The 22,113-nt window shown below is 47.0% G+C and overlaps 1 protein-coding gene across 6 annotated transcripts in view; it reads left to right on the plus strand.

The window, feature by feature from the left end:
- CRHR1 (corticotropin releasing hormone receptor 1) overlaps nt 1-20,182 on the plus strand; it is a 73,498-nt gene extending 53,316 nt beyond the window's left edge. For all 6 annotated transcript variants that reach the window (XM_083708837.1, XM_083708839.1, XM_083708841.1 and 3 more), the window contains 9 exons: nt 4,398-4,504; nt 4,792-4,912; nt 6,218-6,371; nt 6,969-7,029; nt 11,363-11,435; nt 15,772-15,857; nt 16,858-16,993; nt 17,752-17,793; nt 19,087-20,182. In XM_083708837.1, coding sequence (XP_083564963.1) covers nt 4,398-4,504; nt 4,792-4,912; nt 6,218-6,371; nt 6,969-7,029; nt 11,363-11,435; nt 15,772-15,857; nt 16,858-16,993; nt 17,752-17,793; nt 19,087-19,227 — 921 coding nt within the window. In that variant the 3' untranslated portion in view covers nt 19,228-20,182. The remainder of the gene's footprint in view (nt 1-4,397; nt 4,505-4,791; nt 4,913-6,217; nt 6,372-6,968; nt 7,030-11,362; nt 11,436-15,771; nt 15,858-16,857; nt 16,994-17,751; nt 17,794-19,086) is intronic.
- The last annotated feature ends 1,931 nt before the right edge of the window (nt 20,183-22,113 follow it).

A 22,113-nucleotide genomic window follows, 5' to 3' on the forward strand; every position in this document is an offset into this window, starting at 1 on the left:
CCTAACAGAAGCAGAAGACATCAAGAAGAGGTGGCAAGAATACACAGAGGAACTATACGAGAAAGAAATGGATGTCTCGTATACCCCAGGTAGTGTGGTTGCTGACCTTGAGCCAGACATCCTGGAGAGTGAAGTCAAATGGGCCTTAGAAAGCACTGCTAATAACAAGGCCAGTGGAAGTGATGGTATTCCAGCTGAACTATTTAAAATTTTAAAAGATGATGCTGTTAAAGTGCTACACTCAATATGCCAGCAAATTTGGAAAACTCAGAATTGGCCAGAGGATTGGAGAAAATCAGTCTACATCCCAATCCCAAAGAAGGGAAGTGCCAAAGAATGCTCCAACTACCTAGCAAGGTTATGCTTAAAATTCTACAAGGCAGGCTTAAGCAGTATGTGGACCGAGAACTCCCAGAAGTGCAAGCTGGATTTCAAAGGGGCAGAGGAACCAGAGACCAAATTGCAAACATGTGCTGGATTATGGAGAAAGCTAGAGAGTTCCAGAAAGATATCTACTTCTGCTTCATTGACTATGCAAAAGCCTTTGACTGTGTTGACCACAGCAAACTATGGCAAGTTCTTAAAGAAATGGGAGTGCCTGATCACCTCATCTGTCTCCTGAGAAATCTCTATGTGGGACAAGAAGCTACAGTTAGAACTGGATATGGAACAACTGATTGGTTCAAAATTGGGAAAGGAGTACGGCAAGGCTGTATATTGTCTCCCTGCTTATTTAACTTATATGCAGAATTCATCATGCAAAAGGCTGGGCTGGATGAATCCCAAGCCAGAATTAAGATTGCCGGAAGAAATATCAACAACCTCAGATATGCAGATGACACAACCTTGATGGCAGAAAGTGAGGAGGAATTAAAGAACCTTTTAATGAGGGTGAAAGAGGAGAGTGCAAAATATGGTCTGAAGCTCAACATCAAAAAAACAAAGATCATGGCCACTGGGCCCATCACCTCCTAGCAAATAGAAGGGGAAGAAATGGAGGCAGTGAGAGATTTTACTTTCTTGGGATTCATGATCACTGCAGATGGTGACAGCAGTCACGAAATTAAAAGACGCCTGCTCCTTGGGAGAAAGGCGATGGCAAACCTAGACAACATCTTAAAAAGAAGAGACATCACCTTGCCAACAAAGGTCCATATAGTAAAAGCCATGGTTTTCCCAGTAGTGATGTATGGAAGTAAGAGCTGGACCATAAAGAAGGCTGATTGCCGAAGAATTGATGCTTTTGAACTGTGGTGCTGGAGGAGACTCTTGAGAGTCCCATGGACTGCACGAAGATCAAACGTATCCATTCTTAAGGAAATCAGCCCTGGGTGCTCATTGGAAGGACAGATCCTGAAGCTGAGGCTCCAATACTTTGGCCACCTCATGAGAAGAGAAGACTCCCTGGAAAAGACCCTGATGTTGGGAAAGATTGAGGGCACAAGAAGAAGGGGACGACAGAGGACAAGATGGTTGGACAGTGTTCTCGAAGCTACAAACATGAGTCTGACCAAACTGCGGGAGGCAGTGGAAGATAGGAGTGCCTGGCGTGCTCTGGTCCATGGGGTCACGAAGAGTCGGACACGACTAAACAACTACAACAATTGTTGTAACTTGCCCTGGGACCTCATGATGAAGAACAAGTAAGAGATCTTATAAATAGAATAAAGTTGAAGTAGAGATTACACCTTTTGGATTTGTTTTAGCTCTAGAGCTGAATGACCCAAAAGTTGGGATACTGATTCTGGTTTTATTGATGCCTTTTAATCTCCATGGATATATCAAGTGAGTATGCAAAGGAGACTTTCCCAATGAACTAAGCTCAACAGATCAGATTTGTCGTCTTCTCTCTCTGCTGCTCTTAACCTTGCCATGCCTCATAGTGGGGTCATCTCAGGCTTGTGGTCACCTTCTAAACCTTCTGATTTGGGTCCCTACTCTCAAGCCTGGCCCATGGATTCTGCCATGGGGCAGAGTGTCACTGCAGCTGCGTAGCAACATCCAGTGACTGGTGCATATATTTTCTGACTATGCAGCTTGTGTGCGCGCATGTGTGTTTAGTGGAGGGGCACGAGAAGGAGGTGTGCAAGGAGTTTTCATGTGTAGCCATTATCTGGAAAATCCCAGAAGGCTGTCACTTAATTAGAATTTAGAAAAGGTTCCTGGAAACATGATATATCCGCAGCGGCAATTACATTTGACTGTCCCTGGGGGCTTGGGTTGAAGTCGCAGGAGAGGGTGACTGGATAATTAAATTAGCCAACTGTCTTGCTGTGAAGCTTGCATCCATTCTGTGAATTAGCAATTAATGTGGGGGGGGGAGGGGGAGAGAGAAATAGCTGTGCCCCCCCCCCCTTGTGAGAGGACAATAGCATCTTAAACACCAGAAGGCTGCAAGTTGTTTTTCCCCACATGGTACTCCCTTCCACATCTCTGAGGACCCCTCCTTCTACAACAGGATGGTCCAAGGCACAGCCCAGGGGCCACATGTGGCCCTTGAGGCCTGCTTTGGTGGCCCTCAGCAACATTTGACACCTCTGCCCAGTAGTGCTGGGCTTTGGTAAGTGAGTGCTGGGCTTTGGGAAACAGGTATGAGGCTCTGATAGGGTCATAGGGTCCTCCTGCCTCCTTCCCAAATCCTAGTTAGCACTTTCCAAGCTTTGGGAAGTAGATGAGATGGTCTAGGACCCTGACAGAGTCTTGCACCTCCATCCCAAAGCCCAGCAACCTCACTTAGCCAGCTTTCGAAAGGTGGCACAAAAGCTGGAGGAGGGCACCCAGTTTTGACCTTGCTTCCTCTTCCCCTGGTGCGACAAGGCACTGTGTGGCCCGCAGGTTCCATGTCAAAGTCCTCTGTTCACTTGGCTGGAAAAGGCTGCCCTGTTCTACAAGCACTTTCATGTGACAATACATAATGCTGTTAAAGGCTGAATGAATGTGACAGACCAGACCAGCTGACCAGTCAGCTTCTGGGCTGCTTCCTTTTCCTATATCTCGCCTATCAAGTCCAAATGCTACTCTTAGAAAAACATTTCTGACCCTACAAGTGTCCCTATTTTCCAGGGACGTCCCTGAATTAGAGAAGCCATCCCAGTTTCTGATTTGATGTTCCACTTTTCCTTAGGATGTCCCTATTTTCATTGGAGAAATGTTGGAGGGTATAGAATTATCCAACCCCCGGGCCGTCTGAAGGCAATCCTGTTTAGGGAAGGGTTTTTTTAAAAAATATGTTTAATGCTTTATTATGTTTTTATGTATGTTGGAAGCCCAGTAAGATGTGTGGGGTATAAATAGTAAAATAATCATTATGGAATGTGACGTCCCTCTTTTCATTGTTGGAGGGTATGGCTGGTGTGGTGTAGTGGTTAAGAGTGGTAGACTTGTAATCTGGTGAACCGGGTTCACTTCCCCACTCCTCCACATACAGCTGCTGGGTGACCTTGGGCTAGTCACACTTCTCTGAAGTCTCTCAGCCCCACTCACCTCACAGAGTGTTTGTTGTGGGGGAGGAAGGGAAAGGAGAATGCTAGCCGCTTTGAGACTCCTTCAGGTAGTGATAAAGTGAGATATCAAATCCAAACTCTTCTTGTTGTTGTCCTCTTCCATCGATCATTGTGCACAGTTCTTCTCAGACCCTCTGATGCTCAGTATCCCTGGAGCTTGCCATTACTTAGTAAAACCTATGGGAAGATGGTTCAGGAGTGGCAAAAGGAAGCATCTTATTCCCACACATGTAAAGAACAGGAAGAATGGTTGTAGCTCAGTGGTAGAGCACATGTTTTTTATGCAGAAGGTTCCAGATTTCAGTTCTTGGTGTCTCTAAGAGGGCTGGGAAGATGTCTCCCTCCGAAGCTATAGAAAGCTCCTGTCAGCCAGTATAGACATCGCTGAGCTATGTGGACCAATGGTTGGGCTCAGTATAAAGCAACTTCTTGAACTGACTACCACTTATGCTGCTCCTTATAAAAGATTGTTAGCTAAACCCAGAAGAGGAGGAGGAAGAGGAGATTGTTTCACAGATGATCTAAAGATCAGCATGACGATAAAGGAGCTAAAGGGACCTGTGGCTCTCATGATGCTGCTAAGAGTCCGTTTCCCACCAATTGCAACCAGCGTTGCCCATGCTTAGGACTGATGGGAGTTGTAGTCCAGCAATGCCTAGAGGGCGCCAGATCTACCCATCTCTGGTTTGAGGAAAGGGAAAGCATTGGATTCAGGGTAATGGCTAAGCAGATTCTCGTTGTTTAATGGAGGCTGCTTCCACCACTGACTAGTGAAAGAAAGTAAGACTATTGTGGCATTATCTTTGAAAAGGTCTGAAGGAATTGGACTGCAAATGATAGTCACTATACTATTGTGGCCCAATGCTGAACCTTTTCCTGCCTTTCCCCCAACAGAAGAGAAGCAAGTTGCACTACCATGTTGCTGTCATCATCAACTACCTTGGGCACTGCATTTCCCTGGCAGCACTGATAGCTGCTTTCGTCCTCTTCATGCGCCTGAGGTGAGTCAGGCCAAAGGGCCCATGAGATCATTTGAAGCAGCCCTCGCCTGCCTGCCGCTGGCCAGATGTTTACACACTTCACGGCCATGCTAGCTGGGGCTGATGGGAGTTGAAGTCCCAAAAGCATTTGGAGGGTGTGACAGGCTGGGGAAGGCTGATCTAAAAATTAAAGAGAGGTAGGGACAAGGCAGTAACATGCGAGGGGAGGGCTTCTGCCTTGAGAGTGGCGCAGTTCATCCTTTGGGCCTGTGCTGCCCTTTTGCATGCTCTTTCCTTTTCTCCTCCAGGAGCATCCGGTGCCTACGAAACATTATCCACTGGAACTTGATCACTGCCTTCATTTTGCGGAACGCCACGTGGTTTGTGGTCCAGCTCACCATGAATCCAGAAGTCCATGAAAGCAACGTGGTAGGTTCTCCTCAGCCTGGCCTCAAATCTGGTGCTAGCAATTTGGCTTGGATGCCTGCTGGACTTTGAAAAACAAAATAAAAAAAGCAAGGGGGATCGAGAAACTTTCCCCATGACTTTTGAGGTCACTGCTTCTTGACCTGTTATATGAAAGTCAAGCCTTGAAAACATACATCTCTATCAGGGTCTCCCGCTGTTTGTAGACTACAATTCCCAGCATCCCTGACCACTGGTCCTGCTAGCTAGGGATGATGGGAGTTGTAGTCCAAAAGTGTAAAGCCCCAAGATATTGTGAGCTGGTGATGATAGGGTTGCCATATTTCAAAAAATAAAAACCAGGACACCCCAAAAGTTGTTGAGCTTCCCCCCACAAAAAAATACCAAAAAAACACGCTTTCTCAATTGACTTGCCTAAGATCCAGAACAAAATGCTGCCTTTTGGAAATCCCCCCCACTCCAATGTCAATTCCTCCTTTGTAATGTACGGAAAAATCCAGACATATGGAATCTCTAGGTGATAAGGCCTCTGGCAAGGGGCTGGAGCTGAGTGGCAGAGCATTTTGCAACATGCAGAAGGTTTCAGGATCACTTCCTGGCTTCTCCAGGTAGGCCTAGAAAGAAATGCTACCAATTAGTATATAGACCAACATGATCATGATCACTTTGCTTTAGCACCTTGAAAACATTGGCATGTCTTTAAGAGTTTGAAAGAGCCAGCTGATCAGGCCCATAAACCTGTCAGATATTTGCAAGTTAAACTGCAGGGTATTTCACCATGACCGGTCCTACGACCAAAAATGAAATTCTAATCCAGGTATCTCCTTGCTGGATTTGTCAGCAGAAGCTAAGGCAGCCTGGCTGAGGCTGGGTGGAATTGCCGCCCCTAATTTCTAGAGGGTGCCATGTTGTTGAAGGCTGAGCCAAGGAACACTTTCAAGTCTGTTGATCTGAGCTACCCGGCAGCTGAGGTTCAGCCGAGGTCTCCTTAGTGCGTGAAAAGGAAGTTGAATTTCCATGAGCTCTAGCATCTTGAGAGTGATGCCGTAGCTTATTTGCAGATGAGTTGAGCTATCTTGCAGTTGGCTTTGCTTCGATCTGAAGGGTTGGGAATTTTAAAGCCGAAGGATGGAGCCTCAGCCTCACTGTTTATGAATGTTCAGCCACTAGCAGGCGAAAGGGGACGATGCTAAGCTGTTCAGAGTAGCTGTGTCCTCATAGAGGTAGGGTAGGCTTGCTTGTGGCTAGGATTGTGGGGAGCTGTTTCCTCTTAATTCATCCATTCTGCCTGTTCCTCACCACACACAGCCCTGGTGCCGCCTTGTCACAGCTGCCTACAACTACTTCCACGTCACCAATTTCTTCTGGATGTTTGGCGAGGGCTGCTACCTTCACACGGCCATTGTCCTCACCTATTCGACAGACAAGCTGAGGAAATGGATGTTCATCTGCATCGGCTGGTGTGAGTGGCAAGGAGAGGGGTGGCTGTAGCATATCCTGCAGGGTAGCCAGGCGACAAAGGGATAGCTCAGTCAGTAGAGTACGAGACTCTCCACCTCAAGGTCGTGGGTTCGAGTCCCATGTTGGCCGAAAGATTCAAGGGGATTGGATTAGACTCAGAACTCCGCTGATGTTCAGGAGTATTTTTTTTGTTTATCATGTATACCTTTTCAGACTCTGAAAGCACATTCTGGAGTTAAACCATAGGGACCCAGTGTGCCTTTGTTATACGCTCAGAGGCACCATCATGCCTGGGCAACAGGGCCTGAGGCTGAGCTGCGATGATTCCAGGGGCACAAATTAACCTATTCACTCTGCAGATGCTCAGAAGCACTCTCATTCTCACTCATTATAGGAGCACTGAGCCCTCACACAAGAAATAACAGGCTCTGCGCCTGAGCTTAGGAAATAGCACTGTGATAGTTTCGCTCGGTATGGGTGGGTCCCTGAGCTGAGGCCACATATCCCATTTGCTCCCCCAACTACCACAACCCCTTGCCTTAATGCCAGGTCATTCCTCACCGGATGCCCTGAGACCTGTCTTTGCTTTCATCCACAGGCATCCCTTTCCCCATCATCATTGCTTGGACCATTGGGAAACTCTACTATGACAATGAGAAGTAAGTCAGCCCTAGTCTCTCTCTCCCCCATCCTGGTTTTCTGCTGCTACGGTAATGGCTTCTAGAGCAGGCTTGCACAGCCTTGGAGTGGGTGCTAACGGAGGGATCTGGGGGTGGGAGGAGGGAAGCTCTGCTGGCATTTCTCCGCTTTGCACAAAGGCAATCAGGAGCAGACTTGGGGGCGATTTTAGCAGATGAGCAAGAAATCAGGAGTGGCCTTGCTTACAGGCAGGCAGTGTTCTTCCCCCACTCTGCCAACAACCAACCCAACCATCCATGAACCAAACAAAAAGCTCTTTACCTGCACCAAGAATGTGGATCAGTGGCTCTCAAACATTTGGGAGGCCACCGCTCCTTTCGTTCCATAAACTCACCCCAGGGCCCCCTAACCTATAAAAAGCACTACTCATAGTAGTGAAATGCACCACCCACTAAGGGAGATGATAATGCAATGAAGTTTGAAACTGTGGCAATTAATTGCACGTGCATTCAAAGTCCAATTACTTAGTTTAATTAATCAGCAAAACTGATGAATGCTTGATCCAGTGATACCAGCTTTTCAAAGTCTGATAGTCATTTACACCTCCAGCACCCCCTGCCACCTTTTGGCACCCTCCTAAGTGATCCTGCCATCCACTGGTGGGCAGTACCATCCACCTTGAGAACCTTGGATGTAGGTGTTTAAATTTCAGGGATATCCTAGTCCCAATGGATAGGATTAGTTCAGGGAATGGGAACCTCTAACAGGTGGGGCAGATTAGGCACTCCCCATTAAGCTCATGAGGCTGTTCTGCCAAGCCCACCTGCCCTCCACCTGATGTCACATGTCAGGTGTGAGGCAGGTAAAGCAACAGCTGGACCAAAAAGAAGCCAGTAGGATCAATGGCACCTGCAAAGACCTGTGTAGAGTGAGTGCCCTGCTTGGCTCTCTCCTAGCGCCAACAATCAGCTGGTTGTCAGGGCTTCGAGGGCCGTGTATCTGTTGCACTGGCTCCCGGTGGAGTATCAGGTCAGGTTTAAGGTGCTGGTTTTGACCTTTAAAGCCCTTTGTGGCTTAGGGCCCTCGTAGTTACGGGACTGCCTCTCCTGGTATGCCTCGCAGAGGACCTTAAGGTCCATGAATAATCATAGTTTAGAGGTCCCGGGCCTTAGGAAGTTAGATTATTCTCCACCAGGGCCAGGGTCTTCTCGGTGATGGCTCCAACCTGGTGGAACGCTCTGTCCCATGAGACCAGGGCCCTGCAGGATGTAACTTCCTTCCGCAGGGCCTGTAAGACAGAGCTATTCTGCCTGGCTTTCAATTTGAACTTAGCCTGATCTTTTATTCCCTCCCCCTCCCCTTTTTAAGAAGATTACCCACTCTGGGATCCCACAGCTAATTCTCTCCTGGTCTCTTCGCTGGCCCAAATAGGACTAATTTAGCCAGCTAGCCCTGGCTAGTATTTTATGCTGTTTTTTGTTGCACCAATTACCGTATTTTTCACCCTATAGGACACACCGGCCCATAGGACGCACCTAGTTTTTTGGGGGGGAAATCAAGGGGAAAAAATTTTTCCCGCCCAGGTTTGAGCAGCCATCCCCAAGCTAGAAGAGGGAGACGGAGTGCTCCGTCTCCCTCTTCTGCCTTCAGGGACAGCTTCTCTAGCCTCCGTGGGGCAGCGGCTTGCCCTGCTGTCCCCCGAGCTGGTGGGGCTGGTGATGGGGAGAAGCTTGCTTCTCCCCCCCCGCCCGCCAGCCTCCAGACCAGGTCCGGGAATAGCTGGGTGGCAGCGCTCCGCCTCCCTGCTATCCCCCGAGCTTGTGGGGCTGGCGGGGGGGGGGAGAAGCAATCTTGCTTCTCCCCCCAGCCAGCCTCCAGATGAGGTTGGGGAATAGCGGAGTGGCGGCGCTCCGCCTCCCCGCTATCCCCCGAGCTTGTGGGGCTGGCGATGGGGAGAAGTAAGCTTGCTTCTCCCCCCCCCCCGCCAGCCTCCAGATCAGGTTGGGGAATAGCGGGGTGGCGGCGCTGCGCCTCCCCGCTGTCCCCCGAGCTTGTGGGCTGCAGGCTGCTGCCCGCAAGCCTTGCGAGCCCGCGGGACCTCCCGCCAGGCTTGCAAGGCTTGCGGATAGCTTTCTGAAGCCTGGAGAGCGAGAGGGGTCGGTGCACACCGACCCCTCTCGCTCTTCAGGCTTCAGCGAAAGCCTGCATTCGCCCCATAGGACGCACACGCATTTCCCCTTCATTTTTGGAGGGGAAAAAGTGCGTCCTATAGGGCGAAAAATACGGTAAGTGTTTTAAATTTGTTGTTAGCTGCCCTGAGGCCGATTTTCTGAACCGGGAAGGGTGGGGTATAAATTATTATTATTATTATTATTATTATTATTATTATTATTATTATCATCATCATCATCATCATCATTATCCACCCAGGGCTAAAGCAACTCACCTGACCTGATTATGATACCAGGTGATTGGCAAGTGGGCAGCCCCTTGTGGGAGTGTTGCAAGCAACTTAGAATCAGGAAAACAGTGCGAGAGTGGAAGGGGATTAACCCACTCTTTTCCCAAGCACTGCATTTCAAACCCAGCTTGCTCTCCCCACCTGCAGCTACTTTTATAAGAAATAGAATTTTTGAACAAGCTAGAGGTCCCACCCCAAATTTCCTAATATCTCTGCATCCCTTGGCCCTTCGTAGTGGGTTGAGCAGAGGTGAAGAAATGAATGTTCAGCGTGCTCCCTACTTCTCTGTTCTGTAGCTAGAAAAAGCAGGCTAAAATAGCAAGATTCAGCAAATCCAGACAAATTTGCACAGTTTATGGAGGTAGGAGAATGATTTGTTTTTTTAAAGTGTAAACACAGCACTGGGCATTGCTAATGAAACACCATTGTGGGAGGTCCCCCCCCCCCAGCTAAAGCAGCCTGGGATTTAATGAGAGGGTCTTATGCCTTTCCCTCTGGGCCCTTGATCCTGCTTTCCCAGTGACTTGCTAATGGAAGACATAGCAGCCCCCTGGCAAGTTGCTTCCATGGCCATTAATCACTCAGGTGAGCAGGATTGATTTGGGCTGGCCGCCATTTGCCTTAATTACCAGCCATGGCTTCTCACTTTCAAGTTAAGTCCTGGCTGTGGCTATGGCTGAAACCAGTCACCCACCCTCTTCTTTGGGGTTCCGAGACACTTAGAAAGGTCTTCTTGGCGGGTTTTTAAAAAAAATTTCTTTCCCCTGACACCTTTCCCAGCAACTACAGTCTTGGGGGGGGGGGGGTGAGTGGTGACAAGAACTCAGATTATGAGGTTCAAGCTGGGCGATGCAATAAATGCATGGTTTCGTGTGTCCTGCTGAAAGAAAGAAAGAAAGAAAGAAAGAAAGAAAGAAAGAGAGAGAGAAAATAAATAGCAGGAATGAGACCGTGTGACTGATCAGGGGAATGGTACCATGCATTGTAGGGGGTGGTTTCATTTTCTCTCCCAACTCCTCCTTCCCAACTGCACTGGTTTCATTTTCTTCCCCAAAGCTGCTATTTGTTTTGACAGGGAAACCTGACATTGGTGGTAGCAGCTGTTTCCTTCTGGGAGCAAACAGCAGTATTGGGGTGTAGGGGTGTGGGTGATTATCTTCATTGGGACCATGGCATGGGAGTAAGGGTTAAAAACCACCCCTTCTGACACTTCCTGACACTTAGGTAAAGGTAAAGGGACCTCTGACCATTAGGTCCAGTCGTGACCGACTCTGGGGTTGCAGCGCTCATCTTGCTTTATTGGCCGAGGGAGCCAGCGTACAGCTTCCATGTCATGTGGCCAGCATGACTAAGCCGCTTCTGACGAACCAGAGCAGCGCACGGAAACACCATTTACCTTCCCGCTGGAGCGGTACCTATTTATCTACTTGCACTTTGATGTGCTTTCAAACTGCTAGGTTGGCAGGAGCAGGGACCAAGCAACGGGAGCTCACCCCGTCATGGGGATTTGAACCACCAACCTTCTGATCGGCAAGTCCTAGGCTCTGTGGTTTAACCCACAGCACCACCCGCGTCCTGACACTTACCTATCCCTAAATATGCCGGCTGTTTGTTTTCATCAAATAGATGTGTGTGAAATGTGCCATACGTTTTTCATTTTATCCAGTTTTGGTCATGGTCTTCCAGCCTTGAAGCTCTTCTTCGTCATCCTACATGTGTTAGGAGGAGATTTTGGCCAAGGAAAAGCACTCTGCCCATGCCCAGAGAGGTTCTTTCTTTATTATATCCTGTGTCAGAAATGGATTTGAAGCCTGGACTCTGGTTCGGCTCCAACCGTGGATGAAGTTAAATCCTCACTGTGGTTTCTTTGTGCTCTGCATTCTGAATTACAGGTGCTGGTTTGGAAAACGAGCAGGGATTTATACTGACTACATCTACCAAGGTCCCATGATACTGGTGCTGTTGGTAAGAGCAGAAGTCCCTTCCTTCCCTCAATACTTTTTCGGGGGTACAGTGGGGGGGGTGGAGGCTGCTTTTGCGGCTAAGGTGATGTAAGAACAAAAGAGGCCAAGACTCCAGTACCTTTTCATAATTGTGCAGAAATGGGAGTATCAGCAGCAAAAACTGATCATAGGGGCCAGACCGATCCGTCAGTGGGAAATCCTGCACTAAAATTTCCTATTCTACCCAAATACAATAGCTCTGTCATTCTCTTGCATCTGGTCCTTCTGGAAGTAACCCCCTTGCAGTTTTGCAGTTTTTTGCAGAATGCCTAGGAGGGACACTTTTTAAATTTATTTTCAGCCAAACAAGATGTGATGCAAGCCATGCATGAAGTGAAACCAGTCCTGATAGTTTCATTTTCACACATCTTAGATGGGAAGGAACTAGAGGCGTCACCTTGGGCTGAAGATTAGGGAGGCCCAGCAGCATGGCACACACGTGACATGGCATGCCTGTGACGTCACATGCCCAACATGCGCATAGTTGCAAGGAGGCCTTGCCCAGTGCCACGCAGCTTCAATGGCCCCGGTTCCTCCTCTCTCACACTCAGGAGGAGCTTTCCTTTGATGCTGTGCTGGCTCAGCTGTTTGGCCTCCTCCACCCCCTCAACATTTGCAGGGCTGAGACCCCTTCTAAGGAATATTGAGGGGCATGACAACAGTCTGCCCCCTAGAGTCAGCACTCCTGGAAGGGCTCTGAATTTGATCACTGCTTTTTTCACTTATGGTGGGGGGGGGGGATACTGGCTCCAAGCGTATCTTCCCCTGCAGGGAAAAAAGTTTAAAGGGGACAATTTCCATAAAGGCTGACTCCCTTTGGAATAAAAATTGTCCAGACTCGTAATTATTATTCAAAGCTTTACTAACCAAACTTCTTCAAAATCAGGTACAAAAGAATCAATGGTACACCCAGAACGTTGTATAAAGCATGTACATATCCAAGAATATATTCTTAAATATATAATTACAACCAGAGCTGAGATCAGTGCTCTGTCTTTCCCATAGCCTGCGTTACACTGCATCCAGCCTGGAGAGGCTTCTTATCACATCCTTCTCTCACTATGCCTGGGAACAAAAGGCAACCCCCTTCAAAATGGCAGATTTGCAACTGAATACCTTAATCATGTGATCTAAAGTTAAACACTCACGTGAGTGCTAGCAGAGAACAACAACAGTTAATTATCAACCCAGCTAGAGGCTGAGAGAGAGCTTCCTTCTAGCCAGTGGAATTTTCCGATGTTACACCCTTACCAACATGCATACAGGTGTTCTGCATTTCAGTGTGTGATTAAACAATTAGCACTCCACACCTAGGGTGGCCTGATGCAAAGGAGAGGACTTGCACCTTTAATAAGTTGCATAGCAAAGGGAATTTTCAGCCGATGGAGCCTACGTGACAAGCTCCACCGGCTGAAATAAACAACTATTAAAGATGCTGGAGGCCCCCATCCCTGTTTTGTATTTGACCACCTGATCCACATCAAATTCAGACATGGTTTTTAAATTAAAAAAATAATAATCCAAAGGTTTCCTGCATCACATCTAATTGGGCTCTTCCTTCCATCTATCCCTCCCACTCTTCCTTTCCTTATTGCTTTTGCCATCTTGGCACAATTTCTATCTTGCGCGAGCTCAACACTACCACCGGCACCGCTACCAACTGAACACAGCACAATTCGCACACCTCCCCTGCCTCCAGCAAATTTGTTAATGATGTTATTTGATGAGGATAATAGCAGCCGCTATCAGGCAGCCTAGGCTGATGCAGAGGCCTGGGGGGAAAGTCGGAGGCGATTTGTCTAGTTAGAGGGCCTGCCGCACCGCCTGAGGAGACTGCCGCCGCCTCTGCCCTCTGGGCAGCCACTTTGTAACACTTCCTGAATCCTCATGCCTAATTTCCCCCAGGATTAGTGCTTCTGGAGGAGGCCAGAGAGCGAAAGAAGGCATGAGGGTTCCTCGTGTGTTATCTGGACAAACGTTAAATCAAAGTAGCCTCTCTCTGGGAGAACTTTCGGTCTGGGCTGGGCTCGATCCCATTCTTCCATCTCGATCCCATTCTTCCATCTCGATCCCATTCTTCCATCTCGATCCCATTCTCTCTTTGTCAGAGACAAAGTAAAGTAGGGTCTTCATTACTTCTTCAGAAACCCTGAATCACCTCCCAGCATTCCTTTGTTATGTTAGAAGAGGCCATTATATATATATATATATTGCCTTTTCTTCTTTTTTAAAGCACTCACCTGCTCGCTGCAGGCGTGAGGGGGCTGGTGCAGGAAGGACAGATCCCTCCATCTCTCCCTCTGTTCGTCTGCTTGATAGACAGCAACTTTTGAACAAGCCCACAAAGAGGCTAGCAGCTTGCGTCTCCATCTTGGTTGCACAGGAGGGGCGTTCTACTGGCCTCTTAGCAGACTAGTACAGTCATACCTTGGGTTACAGATGCTTCAAGTTGCGTTTTTTCAGGTTATGGACCGCCGAAACCCAGAAGTACTGGAACAGGTTACTTCCGGGTTTTGGCGGTCGTGCATGGGCAGAAGCGCTAAATCACACTTTGCGCATGCGCAGAAGTGCCGAATCGTAACCCGTGTGTGCACAGACACGGGTTGCGAATGTTGCAGATTGCGAACGTGCATCCCGCATGGATCACGTTCGCAACCCAAGCGTCCACTGTAACTTTGGCTTATTGAGAAGGCTGGAGTAATACTACAGTGCTTGCTATAATAAAAAGCAAGCCAAATGCATAAAAGCACTCCTGATGGGTTTTGTGGCATTACTATAGAACTCAGAAAGCTCCATTTCATATATAGGTGCGATCCATTTCACATGCTGATCTCACTCCCAAAACACAAACGTAAAAGTGTGTGGCTTTTTGTGCGTGTGTACATATAATCTTGTTATGAAGACATACGGAACATTTTGAGAACTTTCCCAGCAGCATAACCCTAACCATGTCTACTCAGAAGTAAGTCCTGCTGAATTCAATGGGACTTAACTCCCAGATAAGTGGGTTTGGGATTCCATAGGCTTTTAAACCCATAGTGTGAACCTGACTTGAGAAGTACAAGGTGAGTGAAATGATGGAAATGAGGGCTGCTTCTCAGGTAAAGGAATCCAGTCCTCAAATGTTCCTCTCTTCCCATGGAAGGAGGTCCCTTTTTTTAAGCAAGAGATGCATCTTTCTTGTGCCACGCTTCCCCCCTAATTTTTTTCAGCATTTTGAAAACTGGTTTAAAAAGTGCTGCAGGGATTTCTTGGGAGTGGGGCAGTACTTATGAGTTGGTGATGTTGAGGCAATAGTCATTGGGCATCCCCCATAACCAGCTTCTCCCCAGCTCTCTCTGGGGATCTGCAAAACCATTTTTATTTATTTTTTACTCCTTAAGGCAGGAATATATATATATATATATATATATATATATATATATATATATGGGCTGTCAAGCCCACCCCTGCAACTCTTAAAATGTTAGATCTGTCTTTACTTATAGCTGTGGGCCAAAACAAGAGGGTTCGACAAATACAAAACGCTGCAAGTGGAATGAAAGGTCATTGAGCTAATTTATCAGCAAAACCATCAATCACATTTGCTTTAACAAACTGCTCTGCAACAAGAAGTAATTCAGCATTTGCTGGCAGGCCAATAAAACAACCCAGCTTGAAATGGGAGGAAACCCTCTACATCTCTAATCTTCGCAAACAGTGGACAGTCCAAACTGTAAGGAGAGATGGAGCTTCTGCTGCCAATGAAACAGATTTCAAACGGCCATATACAAATTTCTGTGGCCTGATCAGTAAATAATTTTACTGTACACACCTACCTTGCTTTTCATAAAGGAGCTTGGCATATTTTGGGGAGACAGATCAATTATCTGAGAAGGGTTTATTTTGCATCACATCCAGAATGTGGTTGTCACTATCCCCCAAGCCCTTATTTCCACTCCTAAAAAACATTGACTCCAAAGTCCAACTAAGCCCTGAAGACTTTTAAAGCAAGATTAGATTTCAGATTAATATTGTTCTGTCAGATGAAATAATGGCCATTTGTTTTTGCAATACCTGAGAGAGTAGCTCCCCCTAGTGGAAGAGAGAGTAAACCGGACCGGAAATGTTACTTCTGTTGAGATATCCATTCAGGTGGTTCTCAAGCACGGACTGATTTTGAAAACCTGCCCTAGAGAACAGGTGTGCACCACCCTGATTGGGGGGGGGGGTGACAAAATGTCATTTTGCAGTGGTGATGGAGGCATTTCTTTATACACTTACACCACCACTTAATCTCGTTTCTGTGTCTATTGCAGATCAACTTTATCTTTTTATTCAACATTGTCAGAATCCTGATGACGAAGCTTCGGGCCTCGACCACCTCAGAGACAATACAGTACAGGTATTGGTGCAAGAGTACAGGTGGGGAATGGGTGGCCAGAGTTTATGATAGGGGCTATGCTAAACCACTGTTCTGACTCCTCAACTCAAATATATTGTGCAAATTGAGCAGGTTTCTATTATTGCTTTGCAGAATTTATTGATTCTGTTAACCGTTAAGAGTACTGAAGAGAAGGCCCTCTTGCCCTCCCTAGCTACAGAAAGCCCTGCTCATCAACCCTTTTAACTTTTAAAAGGCACGAGTCTGGTAACCCAGATGCAGGATGTAAGGCTCAGGGCTTACTCTGAGCCAGAGGTCAATTCTAGAATTTGCCCTGAACCGGGACCAACCCTCTCCCACTTGGGCCACTGCAATGCACCCTACACGGGGCTGCCATTCGGGACTGACTCGGAAACTACAACTAATCCAGAATGCAGCTGCTAGACTGCTACCTGGGATATATCATACTGAGAGTCAGTGTGGTATAGTGGTTAAGAGTGGTAGACTCGTAATCTGGTGAACCGGGTTCGATTCCTCGCTCCTCCACATGCAGCTGCTGGGTGACCTTGGGCCAGTCACACTTCTCTGAAGTCTCTCAGCCCCACACACCTCACAGAGTATTTGTTGTGGGGGAGGAAGGGAAAGGAGAATGCTAGCTGCTTTGAGACTCCTTAGGGCACTGATAAAGCGGGATATCAAATCCAAACTCTTCTTCTTCTTCATTTTCAAGTGTTGTTCTTTGTGGAAGGTTCCCTGCAAGTGGAAGTCTAAGCACACTAGAAGTTCTAGCTATCATTCTATTTGCTGCTATAGAGTCCCATTTGCAGGAAGTGGCTTTGGAATATATATATTTATGAATTTAGGCATGTGATCCTTGCCTCAGTCCACCCTTTGGACTCTACCACCTCATTCCCACTTCATTCTGCTACATGTGTAGACCCAACCCTAACCATTGGCGAGGGGACACTGGGGTGCCGGTCTGGAATTGGCTTGGATTTTAACTCCTGTGCTGTTCCTTCAGAAAAGCTGTGAAGGCTACCCTTGTGCTCCTTCCTTTGCTGGGCATTACCTACATGCTTTTCTTCGTCAACCCTGGTGAAGATGAAATATCCCGGGTAGTCTTCATCTACTTCAACTCTGTCTTGGAGTCCTTCCAGGTATGGAAAACCTTGTGGAAACTAGATCCCAAATGCATTTGGGGTTAAGGGGTGCGAAATTCATGCAGAATCTTATAACTTGAAATTGCTTGCAATAACTTCAGTGTATTTATTTTAGATGTTGTTTTAAATCACATTATCCCCACCCACTGGCAATTCCAAACTAGGGCTTCTGTTGAACATATATGTGTTTTAGAAAGGGGGGGGGGGCACACTGAGATATCAAAATCGGCAGCATGAAACTTCCTTAAAATTCACTTGCAAGGCTTATCTCCCAATTTCATATGGAAAACTTGTAGCAAAAACAAAAAAATACTTAAATCTGATTTGGGAATTTGTTTTGTTTTGGCTCTGGTAGAATCACTGCATGCCCTGCTCCAGGGACTATTTACTAACCTCACCATGTTCCTCCTCTTCTTCCCAGGGCTCTGGGAAACCTGTTTGCATGGTCCAGATCTCAGCATTGTCTTTGCAAAGTAATGAGATTGTGCTGTTGAGCATGCAAAGATTTCATTATGTGAAGATTGCATCTCATTCCCCACTCTGTGTCTATTCTCTCTCCCCACCCCACCCCCAGCCCATCTCCCAAACATCTTGGATTATAAGGCAAGGTTTACAGATCAAAGCATCTGGCACTTGCCTTTTAAAAATGGAAAATAGCCCCATAGGAAGTGCCCACAGGAAACACGGTGCAAAAGGCTGCAGTTATTTCTCTCTTTCCCAAAGCTTGACTGTGCTATTCTTTCTTCTCTAATCAGGGCTTTTTTGTCTCTGTCTTCTACTGCTTCCTGAACAGTGAGGTGAGCCAGGGTTGGGGAATGAGTGGGCAGAGATGGGGGAGGCTTGTTGGGTCTCAACTTGCATGCTGTCCAATCTATCATTCAGCCTTTTGACAAACAGATGAATCGCCAGATCAAGGGGTTGGCACAGGGGCAAGTTCAATTACTATGGGCAGAGACAAATCATCCGAAAGCAGAGGGTGAAACCTCATGCTTAGGAGAACAGGATGACAGCAGAACTGGTGCTTCTGCATATGAAGCAGTACAAACTGCCTTTTTGTCAAAACATCCCTGCAGGGGAAAGCTCAGGAAAATGACCATGCTACGACATCTCTCCCTTTGAGCAATTTTTCTATGACCAGTCCATTTCAAATTGAAGAATTTTATGTTGCCCCCTCTCTTGCTGCCTGTGGCACTCAGATGGAACAGCTCCAGGAAAGTTGAGATTTTACACTGCATGGTGACTCTCACATTTTTAAAGGATTTTTTTTTTATTTTTATTTTTTACATATTCATCCTTGGCGACCCTATGGAATCAGAGGTGGCCATTAGTCCTGATTAACTCACCAGTGGCCTACTAATATAGGGATGTGGGTGGTGCTGTGGGTTAAACCACAGAGCCTAGGACTTGCCAATCAGAAGGTCGGTGGCTAGAATCCCCGCAACGGGGTAAGCTCCCGTTGCTCGGTCCCTGCTCCTGCCAATCTAGCAGTTCGAAAGCACGTCAAAGTGCAAGTAGATAAATAGGTACCGCTCCAGCGGGAAGGTAAATGGTGTTTCCGTGCGCTGCTCTGGTTCACCAGAAGTGGCTTAGTCATGCTGGCCACATGACCCGGCAGCTGTACGCCGGCTCCCTCGGCCAATAAAGCGAGATGAGTGCCGCAACTCCAGAGTCGGCCATGACTGGACCTAATGGTCAAGGGTCCCTTTACCTTAACTTACTAATATAAAGTGCAAGAAGGCTGCTAGTCCTACAGTTTCACAGAGGCACCCCTATGCTGTGAATTACTTTGGGAAATGATATTTTCAGTGTGTACAGCCCCTTCTACCGCCGGGAACAAAACCCCAAAGTTCTTCCACCTGCTGAAGCTTTCCTGTAGATGTACTTGGGACTCCAACTCCCATCAGCCACAGCCAAATGGTAAGGGACGATGGGAGTTGTAGTCCAGCAGCATCTGAAAGGCTGGTGGTGATCGGTCCGCCCCATACCCTTCACAAGCCTTGTTCTCCATTAAATCTGTCACCCCTTTTTAATTGGCAGATGACCCCTTTATTTACAGTACATTTATGGGTATTTGTGGCCTGTCTCCCCAGGTTCGCTCTGCAGTCCGGAAGAGATGGCACCGGTGGCAGGACAAGCACTCCATCCGAGCCAGAGTCGCCAGGGCTATGTCCATCCCCACCTCCCCAACGCGCGTCAGCTTCCATAGCATCAAGCAGTCGACGGCTCTCTGAGGCTGCTGCTCTAAACCGTGGGGCCAATACCTTTTGCTGAAGTTGTGGGACAGGACAGGACTTGCCAGCTGCAAAAGACAGGATTTTTGTTGCCTCCCCCTCTGGAGCTCTGGCTCAGGAAAGTCCCCGGAGATTGTCACCTGCATTCTGTTGGCTGAAGCCTCATATTCTACGTGGCTAGAATTGCAAGTCTCGGGAGGTTCTGGTGGCTCTGAAGCGACAGGAAGTCGGAGGCGACAGCCCCAACATCCCGTCCTTCGAAGGTGTGGCTTACTTCACTTTCCCATGCCGTCTGGAGCTCTTTGGTCAATTCGCTAACAGATCGGGGAAAGGGTTATGAAATCACACAAGTGCTGTGGAAAGAGCAGAGGGGTGGGTGGTTCACTTTCCAACTAAAAAACAAACAAAACCCTCCACTGGAGTTGATAGATAAGCAAAACCAAAGGAAGAGGTTCTTTTTGGGAACTCCCTAGCTACAAGATGCTGAGTTGGCCACTGACATATTTTACAGGATCTGAATGGTTCAGGAAGGATACATATGTGGCTAATAGCCAAAAAGAGCCAAAAGCACAAACTCTGAATTCAGGGCTGCCAACTACCTGATCCTGGGGCTTGAAAAGAGCAGGTGGACATCCCCATCACACCTGCTTGTCACCTTCCTTCGGACATCTCTTTTAACCATTTGTGAGAATGCTGAGCGGGAGCCAACAGTGCCATTCCAGTGTTCTTCCTCATTCCAGCTGCTGCAGCAGCCGCCAAAACAGGAGCTGATGCCTTGTAAATCCTCTGACCTCAGCAAGGCAACCAACCCAGTATTTCCATAGTCTGCTGAATAGTTGTTTCGGTTTGCACCAAACTTATGCCCATGGGAAGCCCCCTTGAGCCCCAAAGTGGAATGAGGGTATTCATGCGTTTGTTTTGATATCTCTGAATAAAGACCACCATCATCCCAGTCCCTGCTTGCACTTTTCTATTTTTAAGAATTATATGTTGGAGAATTGCTCTGAGTCAGGCCCTTTCTCCCAGCCAAGGGAACCGAGCAAAGCCTCTGCATATTCTGTAATAAGCACCACACACATGTGTATATGAAACAGCACTGGACACAAAATCCAGCAGCCTGAAAATCTCAGCTTTTTGTTAGTTTTGAGTTTTACAAGCAAGCTTCTAGTCCTTATACATGTCAAGATAGATCTGAAAATAAATGAGCATGATATACGAACCAGGTGAGATCTCAGAAGCCAGGGAGACTGAGAAGGATCCCCGTGCTGAGGAGGAAATGCTCTGTATGCCTTTCCCATGATTAACAAAATATGGGCCAATTTGTATAGCTCATACAGGTCACAGCGTCTGAAAATTCAGGTAGTTGCAAAATTTGGGTTTACTTGATGTAGGGATCTTATTTTGAACACAACATATGGTCTCATGCCAAGTTCCACATCGGAGAGACAATGGATTCAGTTGAGGCTCACTGGTCAAACCCTAGATCTACTCATGCCTTTTGTGCGATGTATTTGCTAGGGTGGTTTATCTTGGTGACTGTACTAAGTACCCTTACCAGTGAAGTGCCCAAATCAGCCTTTAGAAATGGCCTAGTTATTTGTTAGTAACTTGGAAGGGAGGAGCATGTGCAAATGAAGCCTTGGTGCTATCAGGAATTGATACTGAATCCCTGCATCAATGGTCCATTACCTATCTAGATTCTTCTAGGTGGCTAGCAAGAATACCTACTCTGTATCACCCAACTCTATTAAGTTTTAAACAGGCCTGCGTAACGTACGACTCACCAAGCCTAAATCGCAACCTACCAGCAAATCACAAAACTGTTTTTGGTGCCTGTGATTGCAAAACCAGTTTGGATCCTAACTTAAAGTCATATTTTAGTCGCACTGAAATCAATGGACCCAAATAAGACCTTGGGTTTCTTCTCCTCCCCCCCCCCCTTCAGGTTCTTTCACCATGTCACTAATGAGCTATGTTCAGCTTGGTAGCCACACGTTGTTTGGACCTGGAATGTTTCTATTACTTTATCAAACCATTCAAGTACTATCCCAACTGAATGTAAAACTCCTTTGGCAATACCTATGGGCTAGCCGCCTTGCAGCAGCAAAGCCTTGTGTGAATATGTTAAGGAGGGCCGTGAAGAATGACCCACACCCAGTATCTTAAAAAGAATCATAGTTCCTGTACACACACAGAGTTCCAACTGTTGGAGGTCTTCTCCCTCTCCATAGCTAAAATGAATACTTTTCTCTCCCCAAGAACCCTGCAAAGCCTAGCTGATGAGCACCACTTTTTTGCTCTATCTGACAGTTCACACTAAAACACAAACATGTCCGTCAATGCTCTGTCACAACATTTCCATTTCCCCACTTTTCTAGATCAGTTAAAGGACAGGAGAGAGAATTGAGCCAATCAGAATGGCTTTAGCTAATTGGTGCAGACCTACTCAGAAACTCCTATTTGGATCCATTGGGGATTACTCCCTGATAAGTGGGGTTAAGGTTTGCAGCCTAACCTTTTAAACTCTTCCAAAACAATGGAATCCAAGGTACGTGAACAGAACCCAAATTTTCACTTTTATCAAGCTAGCAATGCCATTCTTGCAGCTGTGCTTAGGACCACTTGTTTCCCTATTCATGTTTTTAAAACGCACATAGGTCAGAAAGTGGCAGAAGATGTGCATTACAGCTGCAACTGTAATGACAACTTTGACATCCCTCCCTCAAAAAAAAAAAATTAAAATTGCACAAATTCAAAAAGTGACATTTTCCCACATCCAGACACTTGCCAAATGGAGGCAAATGGCCTTGAACCTAGCAAAACCCGGGTTCTGAGGATCTGTCCTCACCAAACCCGAAATACTTGTACAAAATTCACATTTAAGTC

This window comes from Podarcis gaigeae (assembly GCF_964106915.1).
Source record: "Podarcis gaigeae genome assembly, chromosome: 13".
NCBI classification, from domain to species: Eukaryota; Metazoa; Chordata; class Lepidosauria; order Squamata; family Lacertidae; genus Podarcis; species Podarcis gaigeae.